Here is a 16,776-nt window from a genome sequence, read left to right on the forward strand (position 1 = left end):
ACGTCCCAAAGTGTAATGAAACGTCCTGACACTGAATTTGCCGGCAAGAGGGTTTTCCGACAACGCGCTGCATGTTTTGGGCTATTCCTGAATATATTGGTCAACTAACGATTAAATATATAATCAAATTCTTCCTCTCTACTGTATAAAAACGAATTTAGGCGTTAAAAGTGGAATATTCCGAACTACCACGTTTCCAATCACTACACTCTAAAAACCGGAACTTCACCGCATAGCACAGGGAGGACGAGCCTATCTGGGATAGGCGCCTCCTCCCATTTTCAACAAATCAATGCACAGAATGATATACTTCGGAATGATGGTTGGCTAGGAGCGTGCTATGTGGTGAAGTTCTGTTTTAACAGAACTGGGTTTTCCTCAGACGCTTTCAGACATATGTCAGCACAGTTCCCTTAGAAGTCGGCCCAGGACGCCCATTCCCCCAGGGCGTCAGTCGTGACGTTGCCCACATGCGTGAGGCCGACAACGGCGAGCCCTATCACTACCACCACCACACACCACCACCACCTGTTTTAACAGTGTGCGACGTGCAGGGTAAAGTTCTTAGACAAAGGAGGTGCTAGGATAAAAGGTGCCAATATAGTGGAAAGGTGACTCGGGTTCGTATCCCGGCTGCCTGGCTATCGTTCTGGGTTTTCTTCTGACATTTTCATCGTTCAATGGGCACGAAAGAGCGTTTTTTTTTTCTTCTTCTTTTAATGCACTAGTGAAGTGTGTAAAAATATTTAATATGGCGATCACATCTATTGTTTGAATAAAACGACCTCAAAAATCGGTTTCAGTATTTGGCCACAGCTCAAGACTTCGAGAAGATTCAAGGTGCTCACCATCGCAACCGTTGGGATGTCAGGAACATGTGTACGAAATACCTCGCTCCTAAACTGCGCGGATTTTATTCAAACGAATTTATTACGAAGCGAGCGCTTCGCCTCTGTGAAGGGAGTGAAAAACGGCTGACATCGGCTGACGTCATCCGGCATCCGGCAAGGGCACCGCAAGAGAGAATGCAGGTTGCGAAGTGACGGTAGAACTGACTGCCAGGCGCAGTGGCGCGCGGCAGCAGAGGCACGTCGTCGTCGTCGTCCACGGGCCGCCACAGGTATAAGCGTGGAGCTCTGTTTTCTGCTCTTCGCGTTTCGGTTTCGGTTTCCTATTGTTGTTATTTAGGAATTACTCGCGCAAAATGAATGCGAATGTTGTATTCGGTATCGAGGGGGCGGTTCGTGTTTGGTGTGATGCTCACCTACTTTTATTTTATTTTTTTCGAATCTTTGTGAACAAGCAGAAAAGGTGCTGGTTACTGTTGACTATCTAGCTAATAACATGTTGATGGTATAATTTACTTGAGTTTGTGGCGGTGGTGGGGACAGGAACTTTACAAAGCACAAGTAGACTAGACTGTCTGGTCATGTATACATGTCTCAAGGACATGATACCATAAAGATCGTTACATCAGTTTGCTTGTGTTTTAATGCTTTTTTCACCACTAAGATGTATTACCGGAGAGGAAAAAATTGCGGCGGCCAGCTGTCTATTACGCGTTCTCCTGTGAAGCTTGGAATTCAGGTTCACACTGATGCAAGTAATTTATTTATTTAAGGCATACTGCGTGCCTTTAGGCCCAAGCAGGAGGGGTACAAACCAGTCATTGCACAAAAAGCATACACTTATACAGAACATAAACATATTCGCATTTTGTAAGAAAGTCACTGATTATACAGCTCAATCAGAACTTTTTCGAATATTACGGTGTTATCCATAGATACCACCGACACCGGCAACTCATTCCACTCTTCAATGGTTCTGACGAACTATTCGTTCTTGCAGAGAATGGCACAAGAGACAAGCAACAACTACATCTTTTATTTTATTTTACAACAATACTTTATTTTACGGGAGAGAAGCAACGTTTGTAACGCGTCTTTCTCACCGGCATTAACTGCCTCGCACATTTACCTGGGATCACTTGGGACTGAAAGTTGCAACTCGTGGGGATGCAACAAAGTACACCGGCAACGCCTGTCTCTGATGCGAACGAAAAAAAGAAAGAGGGAGGGAGAGAGAAAGAAATGGTGGTCTTACGCGTTCTCCATCAGGCAGGTACTCGTGAATTCACTTTGCTACGACTCAAACAAAGAATAATCCTTCACGTCTTCGTTCAAGCGCTCGGCGTACGTGCGCTCCCCAAAGCGATGTCCCTCTTTTCCCCACTCCCAACTGTGCGCGTGCGCCAATCAAACGGACGAACCCTCGGCCTTCACTCGCAGTCAAGATGCTGCAGGAGTGCGACTGTAGGGAGCACTTCTCGCGCGGATGAACGTTGCCGACGCTAATGTACCCTAAAGCCGACATGTTCGCAAACGGCACCAAGGAATACTGGTCCCCCGAGCCTCAGCAGCGGGTGGCAGTGTCCACTACGTCAGGGCCGCATGCTGTTGTCGGTGAGTTATGTCTTTAAGATATTCGTGTGACATCAAATGTTGATGTTATCGTTTGCTTTGAGAGAATTAGGAGGATATACGATTCAAAATTCCCTAAAGTTGGTTATTGATGTCTTTAAAAAACAAAAAAAAAACAATGTATACAATAACAAAATTTAATGAAGTTGGCGTTCTCCTGACAAGTCTGGTAAAGCAAAACGAAAGACATTCGATTTAACACGTAATATTAATCACGTAGACAACCGCAGCAGCTTCGAATAGTCCGCATACCATCTTCAGCACATTTGGCCCGTTTGAGCATATTAAACACACGCAACTTCACACACTTGGTTGCACTGGGTCTAAAAATACAATATTGTATTCACCATGCGGAACCAGAAGTTATAAGGTGAAGATCAGGAACGCTATCATTGTTCTATCCTATTTCCTGCATAGTTGTTGTACCTAGTTTCGTTTCAGGAATACATTCTTTCTCTTAGTTGTCCTCGGCAGCTTTAGATGCGTTTGACGGGTGGAAAAAGCTGAATCTTAGGGAGTAGTGTGCGTAAAATAAATTAATTTTACACCAAAAAGAAAAAGAAAGACAGGCTTTCAAAATAAATAGTACGACAACATAATGAATTTTCCTGGAACTCGTTATCTAATACTCGATAATAACACTCCTTCGGTTGGAGTCTCCATTCGGCTATACCTTCTGATAAGCTAAAAGCAGGGGCGGATCCAGACTCTCGGTTTGGGGGGGGGGGGGGGGGGCGGTTGCTTTGTCGAAGCGCGTAGTGGGGGAGGGGGAAATCCAATGTATAAACTGACGTTTTTTTTGGGGGGGGGAGATGCCCCCCCCTCCTTGGATCCGCAACTGGCTAAAGGCGAATAGACAGCAGGTGTTGGTTCGAGTCTCACTTTTTTGACGATCGCTTTATTTCAACTTTTAAGTATTCTTGGAGGCTTTCTCTTTCTGTTGTATGTGCACCGCCCTTATATTGGTTGATTGCTGTCACGTTCGAGCAGCACATTCTTAGTCCTAAACCTGAACAACGCAACGCGCTGGTGTTGTTCAAGCAGAACTGTTATTGAAGAATAAATACCCCCCTAAACGTGCTGTCGTGCGACTTCGCGTATCATTAACACAGCGAAGTTAACCACTTATAGAGTACGTTATGCCGCGTAAGGTTCGGTAAGATTGGGCTAAATCGGCATGCAAACAACTCGGTCATAACGGTACTATTACCTCCAACGAGGTCAGTTTAAGTCAGGTTGGTGTCCCTATTCTGCATGTCGGGCTCACGTCGTGTTTGTAACCGTTTTGTCAGACGTAATTTACAGGACTGACGTCGGGAGGGCAAGTCAGTTTGACCATATGTTTGCTAGTGCTATACTCTAAAAACGGAACTTCACCGCATAGCACTCTCTGCGCACACAATGGCCAGGAACGATAGGGTTATGACTTCTGATTCGAAGAGGGAGGAGAGTGTACGCCTTTTTGTGTCAATTCTCATATATCCAAATTGGCTTACGTTCCCCTCCGTCCTCAAACCAGAAGCGACAACCCTATCATTCGCGGCAGAGCGTGCTATGCGGTGAAGCTCTGTTTTTAGAGTGCAGGTGCAGCGTACTGCATGGTTGCAGAAATCCCATATAAGCAGCAAGCTGGCGTTACCTAAACTTCGGTCGTTCGGTCCTCAGCGCGAGGCGACACTTTAGTCCATTTAACCACATTACCGCCAGGAATAGGGTAGAGTGTCGCCCCTGGCGGTGGAACTCCCCACTCATCATCATTCAAATAAAGTCAGTGTTGTTGCGCTGCCCATTCTGCAAGTCGGTTTCACCTTATACAAAGGAGGGCAAGATGAAGCTCACTTTACAAGAAGAACTGCAGCAGGAAGTCGGCTTCGCCTTGTGCATGAAAGTAATAGGTGAAATGCAGCTCACAGGAATTACATGCTAGCAGCAAGTCGGCTTCATCTTATGCACCATGTGGTAGCTGAAGCGCACTTTGCAGGAATTACACGTCAGCTGAAACTAGGCTTCACATTATGCTCGCGAGTGGCAGGGGAAGCGCACTTTAAGGGATCACAGCCCAGTAGCAAGTCGGTCTCCCACAAGCACAAGGTGAAGGCGTCTTGCGAAACGGAACGCTCACCCGACTTGCGAAATGATGCAAATGGCCGACTTAACCTAAGTTTTCAGGTGAAGCCAACTTGCAAAAAGAAGCCAGTAATCCAGCCTAACCTAAGCAACACGTGAGGTCACGTTACAAATGGAGACGCTAAACCAACTTAACCTACACTCTTAAAAGTGAACTTAACTGCATGGAACGCTCCTAGCCAAACATAGTCTCGAATGACATCGTTCTTTCCCATGATTTGCTGAAAAAGGGAGCGACGTGGAAATACCTTGCGATATCCCACTCTTTACACAACGTGGATGGCATCGTGAAGCTCTCGTTGGTCCGGTACAAAGGACCGACAAGAAGACACGTAGCACAAACACGTTTTTCGTCAACTATGTTTATTTTACGACTGACAACTAATAGCTTTTCATGGGGTCCAGAGACCTCCAAGTTCGAACAAGTAAAAACAAGCAAAGCGATTGAGAGACAGGAAAAAGGGAAACAGTTTCCCTTCACTTTCCCTGGAAACTGGAGTTCCGTGCTCCCCGCCTCCTGGAGTGTCATGAACACGAACATGAACATGAACGAAGCGAACTTTCCACTTGTCACTCCATGTCGCATCCGTTCAGCTGCAGACCCGTTTTTGGCCGCACACAATTTTACAACAGGGAGGCGCACGCCTTCTTTTTTTTGTGACACTTATGCACTGCATAATTGTCACAAAAAAGGCATGCGCCTCCCGTGTTCAACGAATCAGAGAACAGAACGATTCAGGGTGATCGTTGACTAGGAGCGTGCTATGCGGTGAAGTGTAAGCTTTCAGGCGAAGCCGACTTGCGTAGTGACGACGCAAACCCTGACTTAACCTAACCTTTACCGAAACTAGCCCAACTTCGCCTAAACTTTAGGGTGATGCCGACTAGCTGAATGGTGGCGTCAACCCCACATAATAGAGTATGAAGGCAATTATTCTTCCGTAACGAAAACGCGCCACATTGCTCACGTTTTAATAATGATCTTACATTTACTGCTTTTGACTCATCTAAAGGAGGTCGTTAAATATGTAGTCTGAACAACTTTACAGCATCGTCAATGAAACATGGTAGACGCCCGAATGCGTAATGTAAATGATTCGTAGAGCACGGAACGCCATGAAAAGTAAGATACTGTCTACACACATCACACACGTACACTCTAAAAAAAGAAAGAGAGAGAGAGTAATTTTAGCCCTTTTGGCGTTAAATGCGTTGCCACAAAAAATGAGTCCCTTGAGGCAGTAAATACACGGGACTAAATGAATGTCACAGAGTGGGGGCTGCATTTCACGCTGTGTTCTAACAGTCCCAGGTACGTAATTCATGTGCGTGACTGAAAATACTTTGAATTAAGGAATGAAACCAAATACTTTAATTCGGGGTCAGGGGACTAAAATGGAGAGTGGCTGCAATTACTGCCCATCTTATTCCTTTATTTTTTCTCAGAGTGTACAGCCATCAGTAATTTTCCAAGTCAAATGAGTCCCGTACTATTTCAAATGTCAACTTGGTCCTGTTGGTACAGTATCATATTAAAAGCGCCGCTTCTTCTGTCCGTATTTTAGCGCTTTGAATATGATTCCGTAACTGGAGGACATTTTGACTGGAAAGTTTCCCCCCACCCCACCCCTCTTTCGGTAATGTTTTGTATAAACCGCCGTTCTTGCACTAAATCGTCGAACCCTTAGGGGTGTCAATACCGACGCGAAGAGTCTCCCACTTTCGTACATGCAGCAATAAGCGATAAGCAATTGCAGCAGTGAACAACGGAGAAGTTCCGCGTGTGGTGCCGAGAATAGACACGCGTAGGAGCCTGGACGCCATCAGGGCGGGACAGGGACCTACGCTAAGTGTCTTTAAGACCCAGGTCACGTACACTAGAGTTGCGCAGCGATAATCGCACATGATCGAGGTTCTTCCGAGGGAGACATTCACTTCGTGCTGCTGGAAAGCCCGCCCGAAGCCACATCTGGAGTGATTGGCTGGAAGTTTAATTTAAACTCCTACAGTATACACTATAAAAAACAGAACTTCGTGCGGCCGCGAAACGTAATCTATGACGTAGGGGACACAGGTCGTCTATTCAGGCACCCTATGCCCCTACGGCAGTATGCCAATCATCATCGCGGATGATATCGCTCCGTCTCTGATAAGCTGAGAAAGGGGGGCGCGCACCTTTTTATGTATCAACTTCCTTTGCATTCGGACGATAAAACGATACGATTGTGAAAGTTGTTTGGCCTATACTGTAAAAACTCAACTTCACCGCATAGCACGCTCTGCGCCAACCATTGCCATGAATGATGGGGTTATCGCTTCTGAATCGAAGAGAGAGGGAGGCGTACGCCTTTTTGTGTCAATTATCATATATCAAAATTAACACAAAAAGGCGTGCGCCTCCCTCTCTCTGCGGTGAAGTTCAGTTTTTAGAGTGTAAAACGATGTATGCGACGAAGAGCGTTACCTGTTAAAGCCTAAGAATCCTCTCTCTAGTGATCATATACACCAAATCGGCACAAAAAGGCGTACGCTCCCCTCTCTCTTCGAATCAGAAGCGATAACCCAATCATTCGCGACAATGGTTGGCGCAGAGCGTGCTATGCGGTGAAGCCCTGTTTTTAGAGCGTACAGGGCAGAAACCGTGTTCTAGACACGCGAGAAACAACGTAAGTTACAGTACTCCTGAAGTAGATAGGAACCCATGAGGTTTACTTTGATAAAAAAATAAGAACAATTTAGAGAGTTTATGGTGTACCGGATACATCGAATCTATATTCAAGTCTCGAGCAACCTTTTGTTCCCTTTATGAGTAACATTTCTTAAAACTTCCCGTACAAAGAAGATAAGCACGATCCTGCAGGCGGCAAAAGGACCAAACGGCAGTGGCATTTCAGAACAGCATGACAGAAAATCGCATCTTCCCGCCTGTTTGTTGAAATTTCAGCCCTTGTTCAGCCAAAGTTTTATAAATCCTCTTTCTTTCGAAAGTTGCCAGACAGTGTTTACCGAGTATCATATTCGACTCAAATTAACGAGTTCCCACAACACATTTCTCACGAGGCACCGTGTTCTGCTTGTTTCTGGTTGTTGTTTCTTCCTATACGAGCAAGGCTAGCCTTAGCAAAAGAAAGCGGGACTGCAGCTGGTCCAGCTCACACCTCACGAATGAGGGCGGCGTTCACCGAAGGATAAACGTGGTCTTGGAAGCCTCGCTTCTTTTAGAAAGCCCTTGGACCGTTCGCAAAATACCATGCGAAGTGAAATCATGCTTGATAATGCCCCTTTCGAAAGTGTGTTCCGCTGTCTGAAGGAGATTACAGACGCCAGTGAAGTTTCCCGGAACGGGAAGTATTGAAAAGTAGAAAATCTGCATGCCTTCCATGCTTTGCATTCCGTACCTGGGAAAAACGCAAAAGCATTACAAAATTCCAGGCAGCTCGATATAGTCTAGCAACGGTGTAGTTATTTTGCCTTCAAAAACTGCGCAAGAAAGTGGATCTTCTTAGTGCGAACTCACCTGGCAAGAACTTTTTGGAATACACTGCCTCGTGTCTGAATGAGTGAGTGAGTGTGAAAGACGTAAAACGTAAGAGATGTGAGTGAGACGTAAGAGAGAATGAAAGAGCGTGGCTGGTTGTCCGTCTCCCCTGCACTCCAAAAATACTCCAAAATAGCACTCCAAAAATAAGTCAGGGGAGGGTCCTGCTGTGGTGGTGTAACGGTATAATCCCTAACCGGAAATCAGGAAGGTCCAGGTTCGATTCCTGGCATCAGCATCTGATTTGATTTCATTGGTTTCGTTCTAATCTAACTATCACTTGGTTCTGCACAACAACACATGATAATAGACTCTACCGGCGTCTGCAATACACGATTTTACAAAGATGCGCGCGCCACCAAGCACGCGGCGCAAAGCAGCATGGGAACTTCGAGGGACTCTGCTCTGTCGTCTGCTTCTGTAACGGTGGTGGAGTGATATAGGGGTTATGCTTATGGTTTACGCCGGCTGACGCTGCTGCTGCGTACACCGGAAATGTTGTTGTTGTTCTTCTTCTACCTCCCATGCTCGCCCTCTGAGGCCCTCACAGTTCCCGTGAGTCCTCGCGTGCCACAGGTGGCGCGTACTTTTGTAAAAAGGGCCTACAGTGAGTTTGTAAGAACTGTGCACGAGACAAGTTCTGTTATACGAATCTTGTAAGGATATTCACTTCAGTTTCATTCATCACTCATTATCTCTCGATTGACTAATGTGCGCAAACGTCTACACAACTGTGTGGGGTTCGTTTATTTGCAGAAGCAATGCGCACCCATTTCTCATTCGCATACCGCAAGATGGAGAGCAGAATAACACGTCTCACACACACATATCCGTACATGATCACATGACGTGACTGTTAGCTGCCGAACGTTTCCCCTGCGTCGATGGAAATGGAGAGCTTACACGAAACGGACGCTTAAATGTTCGGAATTCTAATAAGCGGAGACCCTCCTGGGAAGTACGTGAGGGTAGCCCGAGAATTTCGCGACTGTAGGGAAGGGACGGCAGGGACTCGCGGTGTTGCCTATAACCATCGCAATGAGAACGCTAATGGGAAAACAGTAGCCGCCCTCAATTAGGAGTAGTACTACTTTAAAGACGCGGACGTTGCTCCCTCGTGCGGAATAAGTCTGCTGCCCAAAGCGTTGCACTGTGCACAGTAAATCTTTTTGCACCCCTTTAGAGTGTAAAGGGGTGTAATTTGTGGATAACACCCGACTTCACTTCACTACACCCTTGTAAAACTACAAGGGTGTTTTATGGGTGTAAAATGGGTGTACATTAGAAACGCGCACCCTAATAACACCCTAAAAACTCCTTATGACTGTGCTACTGTCCGCAGGTGTCTGAATTCCCACGTTTATTGCAATCAGGATTTGAATACAGGGAATGGGATTGAGGGGGTGGGGAATATATGTTTATTATAGTTATAATCGGAGTTTGGCTATGCACGTCGGAAGAACACCAGGTGGTAGATATGCAGCATGACGCACTAGGCTGGCATGCATTATTATTATTCCATACTGGAAGGGTGTTTTTCCGAAACAACACCCGTTGTGAAAGGGTGTTCAGGGACACCCCTAAAGGTGTCCGCTATGGGAAAGCTTAAACACCCTTAAGGGTGTAAAAAGTTTTACCGTGTGGTGCAAGACGCGCGTAAATATAGGCAGCGCAAATTGAGTTATGTACAGAGACACGTACGTAAAGTGGGCTCTACGAGCGGCTGTATAGACGGAGGTTTACTAGCACTACTGACATTGTAAGTGCTTCGAGTCTTCCGGGCCTGTATGATCGTTATCATGCGTTATCGTCAAGCCCACGTCTCCGCACCTTATATAGTGTCCTAACATCATCTCCTGCCCAGCATTTTTCCTTTTTCTTAAATTTAGCAGTTCAAAGGTCAAACACTCTCTGGTGCAACAAGCCCTCGTAAGATACATGTAAGTCGTTCTGTATGCTGTCAAAGCGCGGAAAAAGAGGTCACGAAACTCGCTCATTTGAGCGTCACTTGTTTGATCATGTCAACATCGTAGTTATCAACATCGTAGTTGTGTCATAATTATCAGCGTCCTAATTATGACATAAATCTACGCTATATGCTCTGTTTTCAGGGTGTGCAGGCCTGTAATATGACATCTAACTAATATGACTAATATAAATGACAGGCCTGTAATATGACTAATATAAATGACAGGCCTGTAATATGACTAATATAAATGCTGCGAAAACCAGTTGAAATTCGCTTTCAAAATTTTGCGTTTCCTCGGTATAGCCAATGGAATTTCTTAAAATCCCAACGTGATAAACTTCGAATGTGGTGCCAAATACCTCCCAGTACCAATAAGTTTTTTTGTTGCTTATGATACAACTGCAATTAGAACAGGAATACTATACCGAGGATTCTGAAAAGTCCCTGTCCGCTACTCGAAACACACTGACTGATTCCTCTACTTTTCCTAAATTGAGAAACGTACGCTCGGTATAAACGCTCAGTTACCATGGTGAAATGCTGCTTGAAAACGCTCACAAGGCTGGGATAGGCACACGTGCATAGCATTGATCGGCCAGCGTGAAAAGTGGTGCCACTTAGGCTCAAACGTTGTTGCAAAATGTCAACAAAGCTACACGCCACTCCCTTTTGAATAGCGCACATACGAGCTCAAAAAATAACGAAAATGACTGGCTTTCGAATGACTTAATATTCTCATTGTTCAGCTAGTATAGAAACATGGCGCCTCCACCGGAGCCGGAGAAATATCGGGCCGAAGCTGTTGCTCTGCGGTCCTCTTTTATTTTTAGTATACTTCCCTTCGCCTTTTAGGGAATTTTTTCGCAGATTGCTTCTGTCTATTACGATGGGCTTAATTGTCCAAGCAAGAAGCGTTACGAGAACCGCAATTGGCAGCAACGGCCGGCCGAAGTCGCAAGCAGTTCTTAGATCTCAAGCGAATGGTTCATCTTTTGTTCTATCGTTCTATCCTGTTTATTGCTTAGTTTGTTATCAAGATTGTATAAGCTATACGTATCGTGCCACGACTAACGCTGCAACCAGATGATCTTTAGATTGTTAAATGCGGCGCAACAGACATAAACAAAATTGACAAACTCTTAGAAACGTGTATCTCCAGTCACGCAGTGCAGTACAACGCGTACATTCTCCCATATACTTTACTAATTATACGTCTAAATTACACACACGTCCTAACCATAAATCGCAACTGACTGTCTCAAAAAAAAAAAAAAAAAAAAAAAGGCCCTGTAGCCACACAGTTCTTTCTAGTTGGCCTACTATAGTGTGCCCATAGTTGTTTCTATAGGGCTGACTCACAATAAACTTATAGGAGGGCAGAGAAGAAACAGCAGACCAGAAAGGACCAAGTACGTCGTTTCTCCTTTACGAGAAAAGGGCCTCAGAAGAGCGTTATATCGTTTCATCAAAGAGCCGAAAGTTCCCAATTATTTAGAGGAGAGAACAGGCCGTGAGATATCCCGAAGCGAAAGCATACTTGAGATGACTATCTCGTATATTCTCGTTACCTTGGGCCTTTCCAACGTGAAGTGCTCTATCATGAGAGCATTGGTTCCAGTGTTGAAAGTATATATAGGTTGATATTCTAGAGGACTCTCCAAAAGTATCTCTGTATTTCTGCTTCGAAAGAGACAGAGGGAGGAAAAAAAAAAAAAAAGGTCGGCGAAGCTGCACACCTGGCGTATCACCTATGTTACAAAAAGCTTGTTTAATCAAGTATTCGCGATTAAGATTAAGATAAGCGGTCAGCGTATTTAACAAGTTTTGTCATTCAAATTTTAATTGCGAGAAGTTAAGTTTCTAATTGAACTCTGAAAAACTCTCGCCAATGTTATGTTTCCTAAGTTCTTCTTACTGCTGCAGGAGATAACGTTCCCTTTTATCTTTTGCCACCGTTATCAACTGAAGCACTGGGAAGGGAACTGAGGAGTGAGGAGGCAGGTTAGAATCATTCTTGCGGTATTCCGGCTCCAAAAACATGCTTGTCCCTCTTTTCCCCAGTTGTTAGCATTGCGCGGAATTCTTTCTATTCTACCATCTTGGATAGCGCACACGCTATACATTATGATAGCAGAAATCAATAACGTATTTATAGTACTGCAAACACTGAAGCGTGCTCGGCGAAATCCTGCACACATCGGGGGAATTACACAAATTCAGATTACGTAGTCACGAGAACTGCAAGGAAGTCAGAATATACCGCAGTCTTCATGACGAAAATCTTTGTAGTTTGCTTCTCTGAAACCATACAGGAAACAATACAGGCTGTCGTCTGTGCCTCAGTAGTGTGTGTAAGTGGCGTTGAACGAGAAAGAGATGTGACAACGTAGAAAAGTGAATGGACAATCGAGCATATACACGAATGGGATACTACCAAAACAAGAGTCGGAGACACGTGGCCCGGCTCTTGTGAGCTATTACAAATGACGCGTGTAGAATTACACCCGTTGATTTTTAATCGCACGTTTATCGATACCGAAAATGATTCAGACAAATAGGCAATGCCCGAACGGACTTTGTTTGAGATGGCATAGAAAGTATTATTAGAAACTAATATTTCGTACGTAATATTGTGACAGCGGGGAAACTTCAAGACGCTGTAATTCGCTCGATTCCCTTGTAATGTTAGAGACTATAACTACACACAGAGCAACTCGCTTCATCGCTAACGATTACTCATCACTAACATTAAAATACAATTTTGGTCTATCTCTTCTGGAACGCCGGCGCAGCATAACGAAATTATCGCTATTTCACCGATTTTTCCACTCATTTCCACCAGCTCAATCTCCCATCTCTCGTTGTAACACTATGCCATCGATTGGAGTGACCTCCCCACTAACCTTGCACTCATCGACGAAAACTGCATTATTGCAAAACTGTTTTATTGTATTTATACTTTTCTTCTGTACGCATTCATGTTTTTCTATTGTTTCTTGTAACATTGTGTACACTGCTCTATCGCACTTTAGTTTTTCTTTCCTAACTTCAACTCCAACACTTTAGTATTGTATAAAACTGTGTATAGCAATCATTCCTTTCTCAATGGACGAGTTCAGAAAATCCCAGAGTGCTTAGCGCCACTTTGAACTGTGGGGGTTTACTAATACGAGAGAAACAGGTGGCCTCCAAACTCTTCCGATTTCTCCCCTACCGGTCCATTGTCCACGACGTGTTACGGTCAGCGAAAGCGAAATGCGAAGGATTATTCTTCATTCCTACGCCCAGCAAGCGCCCAGAATGCAATGCATGTCGTCTATTACTACTGTATTCCCACCCCCACGTAATGTCCATTAGGACCCTTGGGTTACTATGAAAGAGAAATAAATAGATACACGTGAAACAGCGTTCTTATCGGTTTTATTAAGGCGATCATGTGTGCGTCGTAGACCATGTCATCAATGCGGAATGGCAGTGCCGCACAGATATTCGCTCTAAGCGGGCTCTCTAAGAAGCCTTTTCGGGACATTACGGAGCCATTATTAAAGCCCATCCGCGTGGCGGGAAAATGCAGCGATGGCCAGATTAGTGTTGACTTAATGCGATGCTGAGAATACGAGATGGTCTTAAGCCACTGCCTCTTTACCTGATCGCCTTCCTCAACTATCGCATCATCCTTTCGAGGAAGCACTCGATGCGAAAGGGAAGGACCAAGGACTTAGATGCATTAAGCAAGATTATATTGCTCGCTTATATAGTCCTGTCTTATCTTGTTTCGAAATTTACCGTGAGGGCGTGAGCAGATGGGGCACCGACATTTTGCGTTGTTAAGAGTAAAAGTGTTATTTCTGCGTACACCTTTTGTGACAATTAACGTAACTGCATATGTGTCACACAAAAAGACGTACTCCTCGGTCTCCTCCCGTTTTCAACAAATCACGGGGCACAGCGATGTCATTTCGGAATGGTGGTTCGCTAAGAGCGTGATGTGCAGTGAAGTTCTGTTTTAAGAGTTTTTGTTTACTCCGTGTTAGCGCCGCGAAGCAACTGTGGCTATGAGCAGAGTACCAACGTGAATACTTGATGAAGAGAGGACAGCAGGAAGGGGTGGGGGACAGGGGGGGTTAGCATGCGTCCTGGGCCGACTTCAGGGGGAACTGTGCCGATGTTTTAAGAGTGCGTGGTTACTTGTCTATAGTGTAATATTTAAATGACGAAAACTTAATAGCCAAATCCTCGGCAACGTGAATCCAAATTTTTCTTCGGACACACCGATATTTCACTTGTCCTACCCCTATTTTAGCAAACATTCCAACAAACATTCTGTCACAAATGTGTCCCGTTTGGCAAAAGAAACTCTGTCAGGCATGTTAAAAAAAAGTGTACATTCGGGCATTCTTCCAAACGCGTTTTACGGGCGATAAGCCCTTGACCTGACCCTGAATGACCGTGTAGGGTTGGTCATCCTCACCTTCGGCCGCCTGCGCACCAGTTTTGGTGCCATTGTAATTTCTTCCTTAGCTTGTTCTCTCTCCACAGCTGTTACGGACGGACCTACGTGGCAGTCGTCGGTGGCGCGGGCCCCATAATGCTATCGATTTTAAGCAACAAAATACACTGCGCCGAGGTTTGAGTTAGGGTTTCCTCCACGAAAACCTCACAACGAACCGTGGGCAGTGAACCTGTGAACTTCACCAGACTGGTGAACGTACTATCTCCGCAAAAGATGTATTTTTACCCCCAGCTGCAGCTGTTAAAGGGAAGGTATTCTCTCTTCTCTTCTCTGCCTCCTTCTGTCTGTTGACTGTCGGTTTCGGTGATGCAAAATCAGTTAAAATAATTTAAAGCTAATAAAAGCACTTTTAACGTACTCAGGATGGGTACGTTGTCCGGCAAAGTGTCCGGGTTCTTCAGCGTTTCCTGTCCCGCTTTTGTCAGCGACTTGAGTAATATTTTTGTCTCGCTAATCCCAGCTCTACAGATCACCACTCGCTTCACAAATCGCAAGGCAGTACTCGTCACTTTAAAGTAGTAAAAAAAAAAAAGAAAACTCACAATAAAAGTGTCAACATCTACACACAACAGCTACCGCTGAAATTCCCGTTACACATTCGTAACCGTCCTGTAATTTTTTTAAGGTTCTTCGTTAATTCATTTGCCACGCACATCCACGGAATCAGAAGTCAGCCGAAATTAAGTACAAACCGTGCCCTTTTCTCTCGTAGTGCAACGCATTTACACTTTATCTCGCTATCACCGAGGCAAAAAAAGAAAGAAAGAAAAAAAAAGGAGGACAAGTTAAACAGGTCTCTGAGGGTATACCATTAAAGGTGCTGAGCTCGTAAATTCCCTCAGCTACCTACAGTTGCTCTTGGTCGTAAAACACGGTATGGCCACGAGAGAATGGCGACACCGGTCTTTTCACTTTCTGTCCTCCGTGGCCTTTTATTTCTACCTTTTTTTCTTCTTTGTCTACTTCCGTGCACAAACCTCTTTGTTTCGACACGGGCTTATAGGTGGCTCTCCTTGTCAAGGCGACATTGAATGAAGTGCGGAGATTCAAAGAGCGCTTACATCCACGAGATGACGAAGGAACGGAGGTGCGCGCAGTTCAATTAAGTCTCCAGCTTCATAAACAAACTCTTTTTTTTTTCTCACTCATGCGCGGACGCTTGTAAACAAGGTGGTTGCAATGTTGGGGTATGTGAAGGGCGATGTTTACGCTGTTGAGCGTAGTTTCTTCGTTTCTTTATATGTACGTGGATGAGCTCGCTTCATTATTAAGGCGATGTCCAAGGCACGTTTCGGTGAAAGCGAGACTATACTGATATAAACGCTGGGTTAACTACAGGAAACAGTCACTATAGTAGTACATGTTGGCGTCTTTGTTTAAGTAGATGCTGCAGTAGACCCTTTCTCGTTTTCTAAACAGGAATTGTGCCATTTCTTTATATCCAGGGACTAAGTGAATTTCTATTGTTTATGTGCTTCTTGCGTATAATTCCCTGTAATGCTGTGCGATTAGGGTTGCCACCTTTCGGGGTGAAAAATACCGGCTGAGGGAGAGGAGGTGGAATAGAAGGAAAGGGAAAGTGGCTGAGGGGTGGATGAGCACACGCAGAGACAGAGAGATAATTACGAGGAAACAGAAGTTCCTGTGTGTGGCCGGATCATTGATGTTAGAAATTGCTATAAACGGGCATGAACGGTACACTGGATCGTATTGAAGCAACCAGATTGGACTGTTATTTACTTTGAAAAGCGCATCGATGCACACAAGCCCTTCTTTGCAGGAGATCTCATGATGGTTGTATACGGCCTAAGTTCTATCTGGCTTGACACAACCACCAATAGCTTTGCACAACCACTGATCTTGTCCCCTCCGAACACAAGACTTAATGAATAACAATTATAATAATAATAAATAACAAAGGAAACGACTGGTGACTGCGGAGTTGGGTCTGTGCTCCAGATTTATTCAAGCCGTAGGGGAATGTTGAAGGGAAAACCTCGCAAAAGCCCCTGTGAAAGGTATTGAGCCACAAATACCGGCAAAAGGCTGCCGGTATCACCTTCCTACCGGCAACCGGCAGAGCGAGCAAATAACCGGCCGTGCCGGTATAACACCGGCCTGGTGGCAACCCTATATACGATGTATTCTT

The 16,776-nt window shown here is 44.9% G+C and overlaps 1 protein-coding gene and 1 long non-coding RNA gene across 2 annotated transcripts in view; one reads left to right on the forward strand and one right to left on the reverse strand.

Annotated features, from left to right (window-relative positions):
* LOC135368476 (uncharacterized) overlaps positions 1–16,776 on the reverse strand; it is a 148,749-nt gene that overhangs the window by 45,531 nt on the left and 86,442 nt on the right. The gene's annotated exons all lie outside the window — the stretch shown is intronic.
* Positions 2,301–16,776, forward strand: part of LOC135368472 (synaptotagmin-15-like) — a 93,199-nt gene continuing 78,723 nt past the window's right edge. Inside the window, exon 1 of the mRNA XM_064601792.1 lies at positions 2,301–2,462. Within this exon, the coding sequence (XP_064457862.1) occupies positions 2,354–2,462 (109 nt within the window). The 5' untranslated portion in view covers positions 2,301–2,353. The remainder of the gene's footprint in view (positions 2,463–16,776) is intronic.

The sequence above is a fragment of the Ornithodoros turicata genome, chromosome 9, assembly GCF_037126465.1.
Source record: "Ornithodoros turicata isolate Travis chromosome 9, ASM3712646v1, whole genome shotgun sequence".
In the NCBI taxonomy this organism is placed as follows: Eukaryota; Metazoa; Arthropoda; class Arachnida; order Ixodida; family Argasidae; genus Ornithodoros; species Ornithodoros turicata.